The sequence below is a fragment of the Culex pipiens genome, chromosome 2 (assembly GCF_016801865.2).
Source record: "Culex pipiens pallens isolate TS chromosome 2, TS_CPP_V2, whole genome shotgun sequence".
NCBI classification, from domain to species: Eukaryota; Metazoa; Arthropoda; class Insecta; order Diptera; family Culicidae; genus Culex; species Culex pipiens.
In genome coordinates this window covers 142,869,081-142,887,318 of record NC_068938.1, presented here as the reverse complement: position 1 = coordinate 142,887,318, position 18,238 = coordinate 142,869,081, and the positions used below count along the sequence as shown (strand labels likewise).

The window sequence follows — 18,238 nt, the reverse complement described above, 5'->3', positions numbered from 1 at the left end:
TCGAAGGGATCAGAAAATTTCACAAATGTTTCATTTGAAAACCTTCCTGTTTTAGCTTTGACTACTTAAAAACTTTGATTTAATCAGCAACCAGATGTCCACTAGAGTGACAATAAAAAAATCGAAATCAGGGATACCCTCTGATTCGATTCCTTAGGCAAAAATAAGTATCTGTGCTAATTTTGAGCCAAATTGGATAAGGTTATGGGATCGCTTTTTATCGTTGAAGTTTATATGGGGAAAATCGCAAAAATGTATGCAGAAAAACATGGCTTCAGTATTTTTCTGCCAGGTTGCGTGGGTCTCGCCCAAAATTGTCCAAGTGTGAGATTCTTGTAGGAAATTCAATTTTCTACAACTTTGTCGACGAGTGCAAAACGATCCGAGTCGATCCTGATTTTGGACGATTTTTTTTAGAAAAAAGTATTTTCTTATATACTTCATTTATACCCCTTATGTACTTCAAGTATATAAGCCGATTTCTTTTCATCGCATTGCTAATACCTCATCAGGATCAACTCGGATCTTCTTGCACCCTTCGACAAAATTGTAAGAAATTAAATTTCCTGCTACCAATATTCTGAAGCGATGTTTTTTTTCCATACATTTTAGCGATTTTCCCCATATAAACTTCATCGATAAAAAGCGATCACTTAAGCTTAACCGATTTGGCTAAAAATTGGCACAGTTTCTTATTATTTCCTTGAAGAGATAAAGAGAAATTAAAAAAATATATTTTACCATGCAAATTTATATGGAAAATTGAATCGCTTTGCGCAAAGTGAGGACTGGACCAATCGTTCTCAAACTTTGGGGAGTTTTTTAGGACCCCAAAAGGAACTGAAAAAATGCTGTGCTGGAATACATACAAGTCTCCATACAATTTTGGCAGCTGTCAATACAAACATTTTTTAGACAAAAACTCGCAACTTTTGAGCTTTAGAGAAGTAGGGACAATAATTTTACCTCAATGTCTCTGTGGTGACCGCGTGTCTCCTATTAAGAAGAGCGACCGATATGCGCAAGAGTCACAATCAAACTGAGCGCGATACGATCGTTTATCGTGTACACGAGTCCACTGCACTGGTGATGGTTCGCCACACGCAGTTGCGCACTTATTGCATATATTATATGTTTACCTATAAAGGCATCCACCACATCTCCCCTTCTTTAATTTATGTTTGAATTCATTGGTTAATAGTCAGGACCCGGTGCCTGCTGTTCCCGTTACAGTTTATATGGAATTCCAATAAGAATGTAACAGAAAAATCAGGCTTCGGGTCCAGACTGTTAATATACATCTTGTATAGCTATATTGCAGCAATTAATCAATGAGTTAACAAACAATTAATTTTTCTCTAATCGTGAAATCCAATTTAATTTTCGACTCTCAATATTGCTGTAAGTGACTTTTTTTTTACTGCAAACACTTTTGTCATGGTGTTTGTACTAAACTCTCTTTCTAATTATTCATTCGTCTAACATGCGTAGACTACAAATATAAATTTGAATAAAGAACCAATTCCTTCACATCTTCCCTCTCTTTCCCTTTTTTCTATATCAGCAAATTTATACACTCACGGAATCTGCAAAAATAACAAATAAAAAAATATGTTTCGGTTTTCTATCGTTAAACAAATGTGAAATGTTGTTGAACTTTTCAAGATAACAACCTTGATACACTAATCAGTTGCCTAAAGAGCGATTGTGTATATCAAACGTTTGATAAGTGAGTGGTTCTGCCTATTTACTTCCTGATGGCCTGTGACCAATATGAAACTGCGTGAATTCCATGTGATTAACAAAAGTCTATAATCTCAAATGATATCAACTGTTTGGCACTATCAAGCATGATGACCATGTGGATAAAGACCTACTCTTCGTCGGTACCCTCAAATTCAAAAGATTGTGATCATTCTGTATATTTGTTAAAGAAATCAAACCGTCTTTAAGACTGAATACTCACTAAACGGACCAACACAGAACACCCAGAGGAGATGGGCGTGAAACGAATCAAGGCCTGTAGTAACATTGGGCAACCGAATCCGCTATTGCTGTTGATCGCGTCTTTAGCTGTTATATTTATTCATCATAATCGATTCCATATAGCCCTTTTTTTAAATAAACCACTACCGAATGTGTTCACCGGTGGACATTTAGCTAAGGAAAACGATTGTTAATTCCACCCAAGATGGTCTTCACTTGAAGACTCAGATTAACTTTCTACTTGAACGAGATGACATTTTTCATATCTTTGATACGCTGGCACAATCTCCACTAAAATCTGTTAGCCACCTCTGAATTGTCCGAGCCAAGCAGGCTAGTGATAACGCTTCTGCTTAAGCGGTAGATCGGGATTCAAATCCCGGTTTGGACCAACACAACTGATCTTTTTTCTTCTTTATTCGATTGCTTAATACAGGGTACTGCTGGACCTTAGGGAAAGCGACCTATGCACTTGTCAACTTGACATGTTAAGAAATAACCCCTGAATTCGCTTTGTAAATGCGGTCCCGATATTCTTCATGGATCATGGGCCAAATATGAACAAGGCATCCCTAATGTGCCAACTCTACAATTATTTCGCGTAACAACCCTTTCGAGCTTAAAGCTTTACCTTAAAACAACAATTTCAGCAGTTCATCCTCCTGGAAACTATGCAGCTCTTGATAATAGTATTGTCGCCGAATACCAAAACTAGAGGACAAATTCAATGGAAAACCTTCACTCCGGTGATGTGTTTTTTTCGCTATCCTCCTAAAGTTCCACTTCATTAATCATCAAGCTCTATTTTATCCATGTTTGTTTTAAAGGGAACTACTTAGTTTCGATTCATAGAAAAAGCAATCGCTAAGCTATTATTTGCCGAGAATTGCTGGCTGAATCCTTTGATCCCGTATTTACGAACCAGTCTATGTTAGATCTATAATACTATCAATTTATATATATGTATGAATGATCCCCACACCCATAGGCAACCTAGTTCTGAAACACATTTGAGCGCTTGAGTCTCTCACTCTGTTAATATTTTCAAAAGCATGATTCCGTATGTATTTCACTTAAAACTGCTTTTCATATGCATAAAAACTCGAGTCGTGCTATGTGGTCCTGTTTCCCCTCAAGCTTCGTCTTTTCTCGAGGCAGTATCATCGGTAAAACCAAAATCAATTTACATAGAAATTTACACTCCTCTCAAGCTACATGTAGTTGATTCGTATTAAAAATCATTCTGAATCAAATTGACTTGATGTTCTTTCGTTTTGTGCCTTGATTCGATAGCGATTCACATTCACCTGCTATACTTCCACTCCTCCTGATGATAATTCAACTTCTAATTCCGATGCCTACATAACAAACCATTCACCTTAACGACCCACAACACTTTTGTGGTCTCTATTGCAAGTTTCTGCTCGAACCTAGGAGTCCGAAGGCTTGTACAGGGAGAGCACCCAAACCTCTTCCTACTCCAAGGAACCCTCCACACCCGCATCTGAACGGCAGGGAGACGACTCCTACACCTTGAATGTCTTAACGGCCCAACAACAACTTAAAGCCCTGACCGACAATTTACATCACCATCCGATGGAAGGCTTGATAGCAAATTTCTCGTCTCAAGAAATGCGAACGAGTCGACACCGACCCTGTAAACTCTGATGCCTACACAACCCAAGATGATCAAATATTTGCAATTTTGATCGATAGCCTGACCGTAACTAAAAAACTTCATCTTCCCGGATCGACTTACGGCCTTCGATCCTCGATCACCATTTGGCAAATCTCTACAATTTGTGAAGTTACTGATTTTATTGAGCAGCTTAGTATTAGATAACGGGATGTACGATTACAATCTTGACCTTGGAGTCCAATGTCAGCTGTATTTTAAATCTTCTTAAAATGTTCCTTCTGATCTGAAATTTGAACTATCCACGCATTATTGTTGGCCATACTTACTAGAACTAGCCACCGGTATCGATGAAGGAATTCCAGCAGATGAAACCGGCGATACATATAATCGACGTCCATTAATGCTAATTCATTGCCAAGTGTCACAAGATCACAACTCAATAAATATTATTTCTGTTTTTTTTTTCAATTTCTCCACATTAACTTTTTCTATCGGGAGTTGTATTATTTCCGTAATCACATAAATATTTTACAATATTTTTTTTTAATCGCACCGGGTTGTCCTTAGGTAACAATCAGAATATTTATTCTTTTTTTTCAACCGAAAAGTTTAACCTTTTCGTAACAAACCAATAAAAATGTATTGTTTTTTCGACCAGCAGAAATTACATTTTCGTATTTATCCACTCGAAATTTAATCTCCGTTCAATTAATTTAGTAACAACCAGAAATTTCATTTCTTTTTCCGTAACATCCGTAACCTACTATTTTCATCTTTCTGTTGCAACCAGAAAAATCATTTTCTGTAACCACAGGAAATTTACATCTTTCTGTAACAACCAGAAATTTTATCTTTCTGTAGCAACCGGAAATTTCAATCTTTCCGTAAAAACCAGAAATTTTATCTTTCTGTAACAACCGGAAATTTCCATCTTTCCGTAACAACCAGAATTTTCCTTTTCTGTAACAACCGGAAATTTCAATCTTTCCGTAACAACCAGAATTTTCCTTTTCTGTAACAACCGGAAATTTCCATCTCTCCGTAACAACCAGAATTTTCCTTTTCTGTAACAACCGGGAATTTCAATCTTTCCGTAACAACCAGAAATTTTATCTTTCTGTATCAACCAGAAATTTCCATCTTGTATCAACCAGAAAATTTATTCTTCTGTAACAACCGAAATTGCCATCATCCCGTAACAACCGAAAATTCCTTTTTTCGTGACAACCAGAAAATTCTGTTCTGTTCTGTTATAACAAGAACTTTCTTCTTTCTGTAACAATCGTGAATTTCAATGTTTCCATAACCATATTTTATTTTTTTGCTTCAAATTGTGATTTAGATTTTGAAACAAAACTGGAAATATCTTAATATCGTATCAACTGGGGGTTTACTTTCTCCCATTACAACCAGAAATTACCTTACTTCTGAAATAACAAAACATGTTATTTGCCTGACAGCAATTAACATCATTTCTGATCCACATTGAGTAGATAACCATTGAGCATATCCAAAATAATTCAAACTGTTGCACATCACAGGAAATACGCACCTCATGTGTCCAGCAAGAACCTAATTTGTTCCATGTATTTGATTATCAGCACAGCACATTTATGTTATGTGCGCGATTCAATCGTAATCCCTTTCCAAGGTCATTTCCCCGCAGCCTCTTTTGATGCACATTTTCATTATTCCTTTATACACCAACTTTCCAAGGCTATCCCTTTAGAGCTTGCTGCAGCACATTTCAATCACAATTTTAATTATTCTTTTTTTTTGCTTTTATTCATTTATTTTTTTTCTGCAGCAGATATGATTTCACTCAACTTTTAATCCTCCACTCGTCATCACTTTCACACATTTTTTCCGCATTTTTTTTTTCTATAATATGCACAACCTTTGAAAGCACGTTCTTTCATCTACTATCACATATTTTTAAATCAGTTAACTATCCATAATTAATCAAAACACACATCAAATTTTAATTGTAATTTTCACTGCGTTGCATTTTACATGCGCCATCCTCGTCGCCATTGTGTGGTGACCGCGTGTCTCCTATTAAGAAGAGCGACCGATATGCTCAAGAGTCACAATCAAACTGAGCGCGATACGATCGTTTATCGTGCACACGAGTCCACTGCACTGGTGATGGTTCGCCACACGCAGTTGCGCACTTATTGCATATATTATATGTTTACCTATAAAGGCATCCACCACAGTCTCAATTTTTTTAAGATGAGAAAAGGTATTTTCTCTAATTTCTTTTGATTTAAAAGTGAACCAGTTAATTAGAATTTCAAACAACCAATATGATTTGCTACCAAGTCTGACCAAGTCGTGATTTTAAAATTATCTCGAGTAACGGAGTGAGGTGTTTTTTTTTAAAAATAAAATCATTTTCACATTTGGCAACATTGTCCAGCATAAGAAAATTAATTGTCGAACTTTTCTCCGTACATGTACCCCTTACTCCAGTCATACTGTCGACTATGTACCGCTTATGTACCTCAACTGAATATGATTAACATACATTTACCACCACACTCACACACGTTGCGCACATAAGTTTTTCTTTGTGCTTTTCTGCCTTCTGGCGTGTACTAGTAACAAATTCTACCACAACAACGTCGATGACATCACAAACTTGTTCAGGCACTGGGTTAGTGGTATTTTGGGCCGCTCCTTCGCTTTCGGCAAAAATGGTAAAACCCAATAGAGTCCTAGTTGAGCCCACTTCAAGTTGGTAGGACTTGCCACGTGGGTGGAAAGCGACTTTTCAACGCGAATGCTAATGTGTTGTTTATTTAATGTTTCAAACTTTATTTTTTTTTCGGCTGAAACTTTGCGGTTTCAGAAGGGGGTGTATTAAAAGGGGGCATGTTTGGTGCATTACGCTCCTACCCTTAGCCCATGTTGAAATTGGCAGACTTTGCTGGGCGCTTTGTTGGGTGGGGGTGGTGACCCACAACACACACGTGTTGAGTAACAGGCTGTGTGTTGTGGGTGAATTTATGAGCTAACTGCGATGGCGAGTTTGGGGTGACCAACCAACGACCGGCACCGGATGCCGGACGAGATTGTCGTCGTGTAACGTGTGTAATCTGTGGAATTTTGATTAGCTCATTATTGGGAGATTTATGAAAAAGTAAATAAGAGCATACGGCTATTAGGACTCCTTTTTATTTTGTTTTTTTTTTTCTGAAATTATTATGCATATTTTTTTTTGCTCGGTTTGAGACAATTTAAGTCAGACAGCACATTGTAAAAAACTTATATAATCTTAAATAAACTAATTGAAATTGCATCAATCAGGTTTGGTATAATATGTAGTAGGTATAACTTTTGGTAGAACTGACCAAATTGGATGATTCCGAATGCAAAAGATCCAGATTTGCCCGATGGTCTCGACCATGTCATGTAACTATGCAGGATGGTGTATTAAAATGATGCCTTGAAGTTTTGCATCGTTTCCGGCATTGTTCTGTGGAATGGTTTTTGTTATATTGACCAAAATCCATGCAGGAGGGCCGAGGTACCCCAACGGAATCCGGAACATCTCCGGTAAAAATGAACCATATTTGTCCCCCATTTGACAGTTCAAAATATAGATAAATCTGGATCTTTTGCAACCGGAAGCATCCAAAGATCTTTGAGGAAAAAATAGGGGTCAAATGACTACCCGAGCGTTAATTAAGAATGGATTTTTACCCGCTGCTGAACGGAATATCTTCAAATTTGGACCAATAACTTATCCTTTGACTGGATGCTGTTGGTATCCCATATGAGCCTAGTAGCTGAAAACATTTTCGTTCAATTTATATGCATTTATTTGGTTGGCATTCTATAACATGTTTCTTCTTCCACAGTTATGCTACGTAATCCCGGAAAAATACATTTTTAAAATGGGACAGCTATTCTGCCGTTCTAAGCATAATTGTCCCATGTCATTTTTGGTCGATTCTGACTTTTTGTCATTTTTAGGTTTAGTTTGACGTTTATTTTTCGAAAAACCCATAAAATCTAGTACTTTATTCGAAAACTCATTGAAAACAACACCAAGTCTGTTTGTCCCATCGTTGTACTTCTACGCATAATTGTCCAACCAAATATTTTCTTTCACGAAATTATCAGTTTTACGAAGTATTGTGTCTTGTTTACCTATTGTAGAGCAAGAGGATTACAAATAAGAGTGATAAACTGCTAATTGGGATTATTAGGGACTTATGGGGTGAATAGGGACCCACGGGACAATTCTAGCAAAACAATGCCAAAGGGCCGTTGTGGGTTTGTAAACAAAGAGTGTGTCCTGCTTACGCTAGAGGATGTTTACATCTGGCATGAAAGGGATACACTCTTTGTTTACAAACCCACAACGGCCCTTTGGAATTGTTTTGCTAGAATTATGCGTACACCCAAAGTTAAAGAACGAGGGGATAGTCCTCACGAAAGGAAAAGTGAGGAAAGTGCTATTTTGCGAGAGTATAGTCCTCTCGCGTGTTCATTCGTTCGTTGGAACAGTTCATTCTATTGAGTGGCTTATATGGACAAATGACCGCCACTTAGTCACCGAACCATGGTGGCCCATACGGCAAAGGCACGGTTCAATATGCCGAAGGTCTTGGGTTCGAGTCTCGGTACCGGTACTTTTTTTTTGATAGATGAACTTTTTTTGAAGATGAACCTATGAGTAAAGTACTCTCGGTAGTTTCGGGATTTATCCTCTCAGTCCGCAGTATGACTTCACTACCGAATTGTGCTCTTTATCCTCTCGTATGCCGATGTCCAGTTCTGGGTGTAGAAGCACAAAAAAAACGGTCTAAAAATTTCAATCGCGTTTTTCTCAGTTACACTTTTTTGAACATGGGACAATTATGCGTAGAACGGCAGTATTGATCGTGAAAAAAACATAACAAGAACTCAAATAACTGTTCTTAAACATCTTATGCTAAAACAAAAGTCGTTTTCTCGAGCTTGGAAGTTTAGGTGTTAAAAATTTGGAGTCGGTGAACTAGCGTCCCGTTTCATCTTAAGCAAGGTTTTTATGTAAATATGTCTTTAAGTAGTCCAAAGTAGAGGTGGGCAAACCGCTCAAGTTGCACTTGGAGGGAAGTTGTTAATGTGGCCTTCAAGGCCACGTGGCTTATGCACGATCCCTATGGTGTATATTTAATCATTCAGTCTATCTGGTCACGTCAGTGAATGTGTTCGCAAAAATGTCCCATATGCAAAAACAGCATGCTGAGAAAATCGCATTTGAAGTTTGTCCCACACATGAGCCTGCGTGTTATGTTTTTGCGAAAAAACTGGATTTCCTCCTGATTTCTAGAACAAAGTACTGGATGTTCTAGGCTTTTCTGAAAGAGCACACGATTTTGAACCAAACTGCATCAATAACTCAAAAGCGATTAAAATGCATATGGGACATTTATGCGAATCAGTTTCACAATTCTTGAGTTTTTTTTCGAAAAGGTCCTAAAAGCTATTGTGCGTCATATGTTTATAGGTCCTTTAAAAAAATGGAATTCATGTATCCAGGTTTTTAAGCGAAGGCGTTCGAATGTTGAACGTCCGATATGTCAAAATCGCGCAGTAGCACCAACATTAGACAAAAAATGTGGCTGTCATGCCATGGCACACTTTTTTCGCAATGTTGGTACCACTGCGCGATTTTGACATTTCGGGCGTTCACCATTCGAACGCCATTTTCGCTTAAAAAGCTGGATACTAAAAAGTGTTTTTAATTAATTTTGATCGTTCTCTACACAAATCTTAATTAAAAATAAAGATCTTTTTGAGGTTTATTTTTTAAAACTGTTGTTAGAAAAGTTTTCAGAATGCTTATTTAAGTACCTCAAGTTTGAGTAAACAGATGTGGTTATGCAAATAATTTTGCATTTTGGCTCAAAATTCGAAAAATTCAATTAATTCAACCATCGTTTTCGGTATGGTGATGTTTTTTGACGTCTGTTACATATAAGGCTCTTGCTTTATAGTTGAACTAAATTCTATATTTAGCCTAAATTCATTTTAAAGCCCAAAACCAAGGGTGGCTCGTTCTGCCCCCCTGGACCATTTGGCCTCAGCTCCCCTGCCCCTTTTTTCCTCAATGAAACTTATCGTAATCCGTTTCTTTTCCTTCCAGACCCACCCTGCCCGACATGGACATGCTGAAGCACAACGACTGGATCAACTTCTCCGAGTACGAGTACCAGAACAGCTTGATCCCGAAGACGAGCCAAACGGTGTCCGAGGTGCAGCAGTTCGTGAACAACAACCTGAGCCGTACGATCGAAAACGGTGTCTTCCAGAACCCGCGGGTGGCGGCGATGCGCTCCCGACGCAACTCGATGAGTGACAATCTGTACGCGGGTGCGGGTTCCGTCGGAACCGGGTACGAAACGCTGGACAATGTAAAACCCTCGACGTTTACGATTTTGGGTCACGGAGGTTTCGGATATGACAGCAGTAGCGCCGGGGGAGTCGGGACGACGGACGAGTCCAACGAGACCGAGTACGAGCGGATGCTGCGGTATAGCAAGGCTGGAGCTACCACTCCCATCTTGAAGGACAAAATTACCACGGGGTCCAATTTTAGGTTTGTAAAGTCAGTTTATATTAGACGTTTGACTAACGTGACTTCATTATTTTTAGGGTCGCCGAAGCACGCCAAAACAAAAAGCCCGCATTTACAATCATTAACGAATTCCTGCCCAAGTCGAGTTCGTTCGACGTAACGACTGGTCCATTCATGCCCTACCAAGCCAAACATCGCCTCGCGGCTAACCGGATTCTGTCGGCCAGTTCAGTGGGAACGTACGGTGCGGCGTATGGTTATCAGAACCGTACCGGTCACACCCTGGAGCTGCCATCGGATGACGGTAGCAGCATGCTACACCACCAGCGACGGTTCAGCCACTCGGAGGTGTCCCTCAACTCGGAGGGACGTCGGAAAAAGTCCACCGGGAAGAAAGACTCGCCGAAAAAGAGTGGCAAGCGGAAAACATCCGTCGTAAATCCGGGTCGCAAGCAGCGCGGTGTCCTCGAGGTAGTCACCAAATCTCCCAAAAAGCACGCCCGTGCTAAAAGTGCCAAACTGACCGTAACGGGAGCCTCGGACGACGGGCGGTCGCCAACGCCGAGCGACCAAAGTGACCTCATCGACATTCCCGAGCATCACATGCGCCATATGAAGCTGTTTTCGTACAAACCTTTTTCGCGGGGACCGATGCTGTCACCGGTGCCGGACAAAAGCTCGATGGAGAACTCGCAGGTTGATCTGAAGGAGGAATCGCCGAAGAAAGGGAAGGGAGGGGCTCTTCGAGCGCCTGTCTTCAACATCCGAAGTCTGCTGTCCCCGGGCAAGTCGAAAGCAAAGGAAGAATCACCGGAACCTGCGGCAGGAGCTTCTCCCGGTGGCAAAACGGGTTCGTTGGCGTTTTCCTTGCTTGGAGGTTTGAAAAAGACGGAGGGCGGCGCAGTCACCAAAGAGTCGGAAGGCTCTCCCAAAAAGAAGCGTTTCAACCTGGCCCGAGCCATCATCGACTACGGGAAGAAGACGGAGGATCCGCCACCACCGCCGGAGAAGAAGGCGGATTCGCCGAAGAAGGTGACGCGGCCGGAAGTGAAGCGCGACGGCAAGCGGAAAGACTCGGAAGGGAATCGGGTTAAGGACGGTGGGAAGAAGGGGAAGGGCAAGGGCAAGGTGAAACCGAAAAAGAGCAAGTCGGGTGGTTACGACGATGACGACGATTACTACGAGGAGCAGAAACCGGTGAAGAGGGGGATGCTGAGGGGTGCGTTGAACCTGGCGTCGAGCTTCACCTCGAAAGGGGGTGGTAGTAAAAAGGGGGCGGCTGCTGCGTCGGAGAAGACACCCAAGAAGTTGCAACGGGTTGGTAGCAGTAAACGGATGGCGGAGAAGAGTGCGACCGGGGGAAGGACTGGCGCAGGTGTGAAAAGTGGGAAGGCGTCGGATCGAGCAGCGGAAAAAAGTGCCACTTCGAGGGGCGGCAGGGCGGCGCTTAAGTCGGCTACCGGTTCCCGAGGGGGCAAGCCACTGAGAAAGAGCAGTTCGGCGAACGCCCTGAACGTAGATAGTGTTAAGAAATTGAATCGTTTGTACGAGAAGAACGCCAAAGCGGGTGCGGCTGCGACTACCGGGAAGGCGGGTCTTCTCAAGGGGCAGGACAAAAAGTCCCGCCAGTCGAGCGATTCGCTGCTGAAAAAGTCGGACAGTAGAGGAGAAATGAAGCAAAAGACTGGAAGCAAAGAGAAGGAGATTCAGAAGCGGGACTCGGAAAAGTCCCTCAAGAAGAACGACAGCACCAAGTCGATTCTACGGACTGCATCGAAGGCGTCCCTGTTCGGGAAGCGATCTGACTCCAAGACGAGCCTGCATCAAACTGACGCCAAGGGGGCAGCAGCTATGGACATGCCACCGGGAAGCAGCGGAGGAGCCGGATCGATGGTCGACATGGGCAAGAGTCCCATGAACACGCTGGGTGAAGCCCAACCGGAACCGGTCGTCAAATCCACCCGCGCCACTCCAAACAAACTGCAAAGCAAGGGTTCCCTCATCTCCCTCCTAAGCATGCGTAGCAGCACCCGTAAACCTCCAGCGGAACCGGACTCCGCAGATGGCGAAAAACGCGGCTCCCGCCCTGGCACCGCCCTCAGTCGTCAACACTCGGCCTCCGCCCGCAACGTTGCCGAAAAGGGCACCCCCAAGCACAGTGACCGCGACATGGGATCCCGCACCAGCATCCGGGAGAAGCCCGGCAGCACCAAACCCACCCGCCGCGGACTCAGCAAAAACAACAGCCTTATCTCGATGAAGAGCATCGCGCACGCCCGCTCTTTCACCAACATACGGCCAACGCCCAAAGACGGCAGCGAAGCGCTCAACAAAAAGAACCACGAATCGATGCCGCAGATGACCAAGGTCCAGGAGGGCTCGCAGGAGCACGACGACGGGGACGAGGCAGGAGGGGCAGGTGGGGGAGCGGGAAAATCCACCACGACGGCGACGACGACGAACGTGATGACCGTGGCCGGGGCCGGCGAAGGGGAGAAGGTGTCCAACGAGTACATGGAAGGAGGCGGAGCGGCGGGGACGTCGGGAATGAATCCGGGAAATCAACCAAGTGCCAACACCGACCCGATGCAGAACGGGGAGGGAAGGTGAGTGATTTTATTTTTTTTATTTTTCTGGGAAAAGTTAGGTTTGTCGCTGTTGGGTGCGTTGAAGTCTTTCCGGCTGAATTTGGGAATGCGATGAAAGGGGGTGGCGGTTCAACGACCGATAAGGAGAGTGAAGTCTCTGGTTTAGGTGACATCAATGAAAGAGGTTTTTTTTTATTATGCCAAGGTTGACAAAAACCAAAATGGTTGAATTTATTTAGACATCCAAGGACCTGAAATGCCCACAAAATTGACCGTTTTGTTACATCCAAGTTATGTGTCTGACCAAAATTGTTACTCAGTTTTATTTATTTGCACTGCCTTTACATTATCAATATTCCTTCAACCAACAAATTTCTCCTAAAATCTCCAACAACTCCAAAAGAGGAAATTTTTGCTACAGAACTCAACTGTCACATTTTATTTTTAATTGTATGGTTTGACTCGTTTATTAACCCAAAATACCGTGAGATATTATTCTCTTTAAAGCACCTCCATCCTCCATGAATTCATTCTAAACAATGGGAGATTCGATGGAGGCGCTAGGTTGTAGATTGGATTCCAATCTTCAGAGAGCATGACGAAAATTCAGCAGTTATTGTAATTGACTTTCAAAAAGTCAAATCATTTTAAAAGTTTTTTTTTTTTGTGGCTCACTTTACCAAATATCCTAGCCGTAAGATTAGCATCACAATTATTCGGCAATTCGAATCAAATTTAGATCATCTTTCCAAACCAAGCTCAGTTTGGTCCAACTCCTCCCCTCAGCTGTAGTAATCATCAACATCCTGCTCATTTACAAACAGGTGAAATTATTCGCCACCCTTTCTTTTTGGCTATTTTTCACGCTCAATTCCACGCGGTCAAATCATAAATAGCCAGCGGATAAAATATGCACAAACCACGCACTCCGCCAGTCTGACCTCGTTCAGTATTGTTTATAGTAGCAGCGGAAGACGACGACGACGGAAAAGTGTTGAGAAAATTCATGACCTCGATCTTGACAGTGCGCCCTACTGATTTTGTTGCCCCCTCCCGCTGCCGTCGATGATGGTTCCAAAAACTCTGGCGGGTTGCGTGACCGGTCTGAAGGAAAGAAATTTGCTCATGCTTTCCTCCGTCCTAATCAAACTGGGTCAACGAGGTGGAAAACTCGGCCATGTTTAAGTTTAACATTTTTCCGGAGCGTTTATCGCACACATATATCACAATGTTGCGTTTGCGAACCCCGTAGCCATGATTTGCTATCTTGACTGTTGAACATTTTTACAAACACTTTTCAGCAGATGGCACACATTGATTTTTTTGTAATTAACCGGTTTGATTTTGTAATGCGAGCAAATTCAAACAGTTGTATTCCAATAATATATGGCCAAGTAGAATCAAATAGAATTAAATAATAAACACACAGGTCGAACAAAAATATACATTTATACATCTTGCATTAGTTTGCATTAGGTCCTGAGCGCATTATGTAAACAATGCAATTTTCCAAATGGTCTTAGCAAATGAAAGAAAATTCAGTTTATTTTATGGAAAATGCAAATTAATGCTGGAGGTCATGATAGTTTACCCATGACGTTTTCTCTGGACATCCTTTACATGAAAAAATAGTCATAGCTGATTTCAGAAGCGCCTTATAGGAAGATTTTTTTAGCATCCCTTGATTGGTTGCGACAGGACCTGGCGTTTGACTTTTAATTTTAAATGGGATTTAACCCGTAAATCTGTGCGTTTTGGTTTTTGTCAGTTTTGAGACCCTTAATGATTTTTGAATTTTTCAAAAACCTTATGAGCTCATAGTCCGTGTTCCAGGGAAGAGTGCGAAAAGATTCGTCCACTATTAAGAATGTTACAGAATTTATAACACCACCGCTGAAAACTTGGCTAAAAATGACTTCTCAAAATATCAACTTTTTAATATTTTTGTTGGAATTGCTCGAAAAATACCCAAGCGTTTGAAAATCTCTACTTCAAACATTGTACCATGTCAATACGATTCCCTCGAACAAGAAACACTGTTAGATGACTTGTTTTTACCATATATTTGTAACGTCATGATTCGAAATCCGGACACTTAGTAGCAGATCATTTTTGTTATAGCTGGCAAAAAAATCATGCAATAAGTTGGAAATGTAGAAATATCATCAGAACGTTGTATAAACAGTCAGTTTCAAGAAAATGCATGCCAATTATGTCTTTTCTAACAATTTTTCATCAGAATTTTAAAATTAAAATGTCTGTTGTGCTTCAAATCCCGGACACTGATAAAAGCTGATTCGAAATCCGGACACTTTTGCCAGAAAAATTAAGTCGATAAAGTAGTCCAGGGGTGCCCAAAGTATGGCCCGCGGGCCAAACGTGGCCCGCGAGGTGATATTTTGTGGCCCGCGGACCCATTTTGAATGATCATGTAAAATGGCCCGTTGACCACTTGTAAAGTGATTTTATACATTTTCAAAATTAAGGTTTATTTTAAGCTTTTTTATGCTAATCTTTTTTATTTTTTTGTTAATAACAAATATCTTATGATTTATCAATATTTTGATCCTCACTTCAGGATTATAATTATATTATTTAGGAAATAATTTGTTCCAAAAATGTTGTAATTATAACAATTTCACACGTTTCAATGTGAGTGAAACTAGTTAATATCATCAAAACTTTTATCAAACATTTTTAGAAATATTAAAAAAATGTTCAAACGTGTCTTAGGTAGAATTCTGTAATAGTTGCAAAAATAAAAGTTTTCTTTATTAATTTGCAAGTCATATTGACCCTTTTATGAACTGACCCTCAAACTTACATTGTACTTCCTTAGGGATTCGAACTCATTCCAGTTAGATAACGAATCTGATTGACTATCAACTGATTCAGGCAGACAAAATGTGGAAATCTGAGAATCAAGTTTGCAGCAAATATTTTACAAAGCTTTCGTCGATCAACCCACCACTCCACCATTATTAAAAAATTGGCTCGAAAACCAGGAGCAAAAATATATTTTCAAAAAACTTAAAATAATGAAATTTAAGTGCATTAAGCTGAAAATAATTAAATATGCATTCCTTTGCATTTAAAATCATTTGAGCATGTTTGGGTTTATTAAAAATAATTTGAATTTTAGTAAATTTTCGATTAAATAAATAAATGTTGTTTCGCTTTTTTTTTGAAAATAATGATTACAGGTTAACTATACGGAAGCTTAAATCATTTTCTAAAAGTTTTTTTTCATTGAAATGTTGAAATTCTGGATCTCAACGATTTTTCATAAGCCACACTTAACTTATAGATGAATTGTTCAACATGTAATGTCACCACCATTTTCGAAATATAAAAACAAAACTTATTTTTTTTTTTGAAAGCGCAAGTAAATTCAGCTAAAAGCTTTTTTTTTTAAATACCAGAAACAACAAAATCAACAATAGAAACTAGTTATTTTGTGGTTTCTATTATTTTGAATCCACATTTTTTTTTAAATAACAGAAATGTAATCTTTTACATTAAAATAACTTAATTTATTTTTTTAACAACCTTTTTTGTAAATTTGGCCCGCAAGCTCATTTGAGCTTTAAATTTGGCCCGGCCTCCAAAAACTTTGAGCACCCCTGAAGTAGTCGGTTTCGATTGAGAAAAAGTGGCAAACGTGGTCTAAAAATTGCGAGGCCATCCCCCTATGGGGAACTGATGTTGATGACACATTCTCCGGGCTAGTATACTGCCGTTCTACGCATAATTGTCCCATGTTCGAAAAAGTGCAACTGAGAAAAACGCGATTGAAATTTTTCGATCGATTTCTGTGTTTCTACGCATAATTGTCCCGTGGGTTCCTGTTCGCCCTATGTGTCCCTAATTGCCCCAGTTAGCAGTGTATCACTCTTATTTGTGATCCTCTTGCTAAACAACAGGTAAACACGGCATAATGCTACATAAAACTAATGATTCCGTATAAGAAAATACTTGGTGGGACAATCATGCGTAGAAGTTTTACGATGGGACAAACAGACTTGATGTTGTTTTCAATGAGTTTCCGAACAAAGTACCCGATTTTAAGTGTTTACGACAAACTAAACTTAAAAATGTTAAAAAGTCAAAATCGTCCAAAAATGACATGGGACAATTATGCGTAGAACGGCAGTATACCAGTGGGAAAATTTAAAAACCAGATTTAATGGCGAAATAGATGTTGTGATTGGATTCTGTATAGTTTAAGGCTTGTAAAACCAACTTTTACAAACATTCAAAGATTTATAACTTTTAATTTTGACGAAACTGCAATAAATCGAAAGATCGTGTTTACAGGTACCGTAAACTGGGGTGACTTTGATAGTCCGGGGTGACATTGATAGAAATTTGATTTGGCCACTAATTTTGATACATCCAATGTAACAGTCACATTTTTGCATATATGTTCGATAATAAGCTATCCCTTAATGCTTACATACTCAAAATTCTCAAAAATGTTTAGATATTAATTTGACGGGCATTTGAAAAACCTATCAAAGTCACCCCGGGCTATCAAAGTCACCCCATTTTACGGTACCTAAATCAGCAAAAAAACACTTCAAAACCACCTCCGGAAACCCGAAATATCTTTGGTCAGGAAACATACTTCCAATGCTGATCATATCCTGAAAGTAGGATAAATTTCCCATCGAATGCAACTGGGTAGATCGAACTTGGTCAATTTTTCGCAAAGATACAGCATTGAGAATTTCCGTGACGTTACAACGCAAGCAGAACACCCTTTTTGTAAAAGTATTCGTTGTAACATTACGAAATGTATTGCGGCTGCAAAAAAAAGCTTAACATTTTCAACACAGCAATGCACAGTGGGTCCAAAAATTACCGCAACATGGTTTTTCGCAAACTAGACTAGACCAAGAGCTTCGTTTTTGAACCAGGAACAATAATCCGGTGAATGCCACCGGAAGAACCGGATTTTTGGAATTAGTATCTAATTTATCAAATTGTGAACTGATACACTTACTTCTACCATGAATAGTCGTGCAAAATAATCATAGAATAATAATAAATGCCATAGGACCCATTGGAACCGGTTCCATCGATCTCCGGTGGCCACATCCGGAACCGCATTAGGAAACAGCGTAAACCAGTCATACGACGTATCAAACTTTTTGATTTTGGATGGGGACATTAGTTATACAATGATGGCATTCGATTCAAAAGTCAATTTTGCATTAAAAAACATAAACAAGATCAGTTCATCAGAGCAGAATCACAGCCTTTTTAAAAAATATTGATGGAACAAATTTTTTCACCGTTGTAACGTCACGCTACATATTCGCTGGTAGAACAGCAACCGAGACGTTAAATCCTTCAATGATGATTGTTTTGGCAAATTTAACGTACTTTCAAAATTTGTTAAAATATTGAAGTGTTTTCTTTGAAATTTCCGCGGCACGGTCACGGCCG

At 40.2% G+C, this 18,238-nt stretch overlaps 1 protein-coding gene across 1 annotated transcript in view; it reads left to right on the top strand.

The window, feature by feature from the left end:
• The window catches only part of LOC120431155 (protein stum), a 100,918-nt gene that overhangs the window by 28,297 nt on the left and 54,383 nt on the right, over nucleotides 1-18,238 (top strand). Inside the window, exons 3-4 of the mRNA XM_052709110.1 lie at nucleotides 9,768-10,220; nucleotides 10,277-12,805. Of these exons, the coding sequence (XP_052565070.1) occupies nucleotides 9,768-10,220; nucleotides 10,277-12,805 (2,982 nt within the window). The remainder of the gene's footprint in view (nucleotides 1-9,767; nucleotides 10,221-10,276; nucleotides 12,806-18,238) is intronic.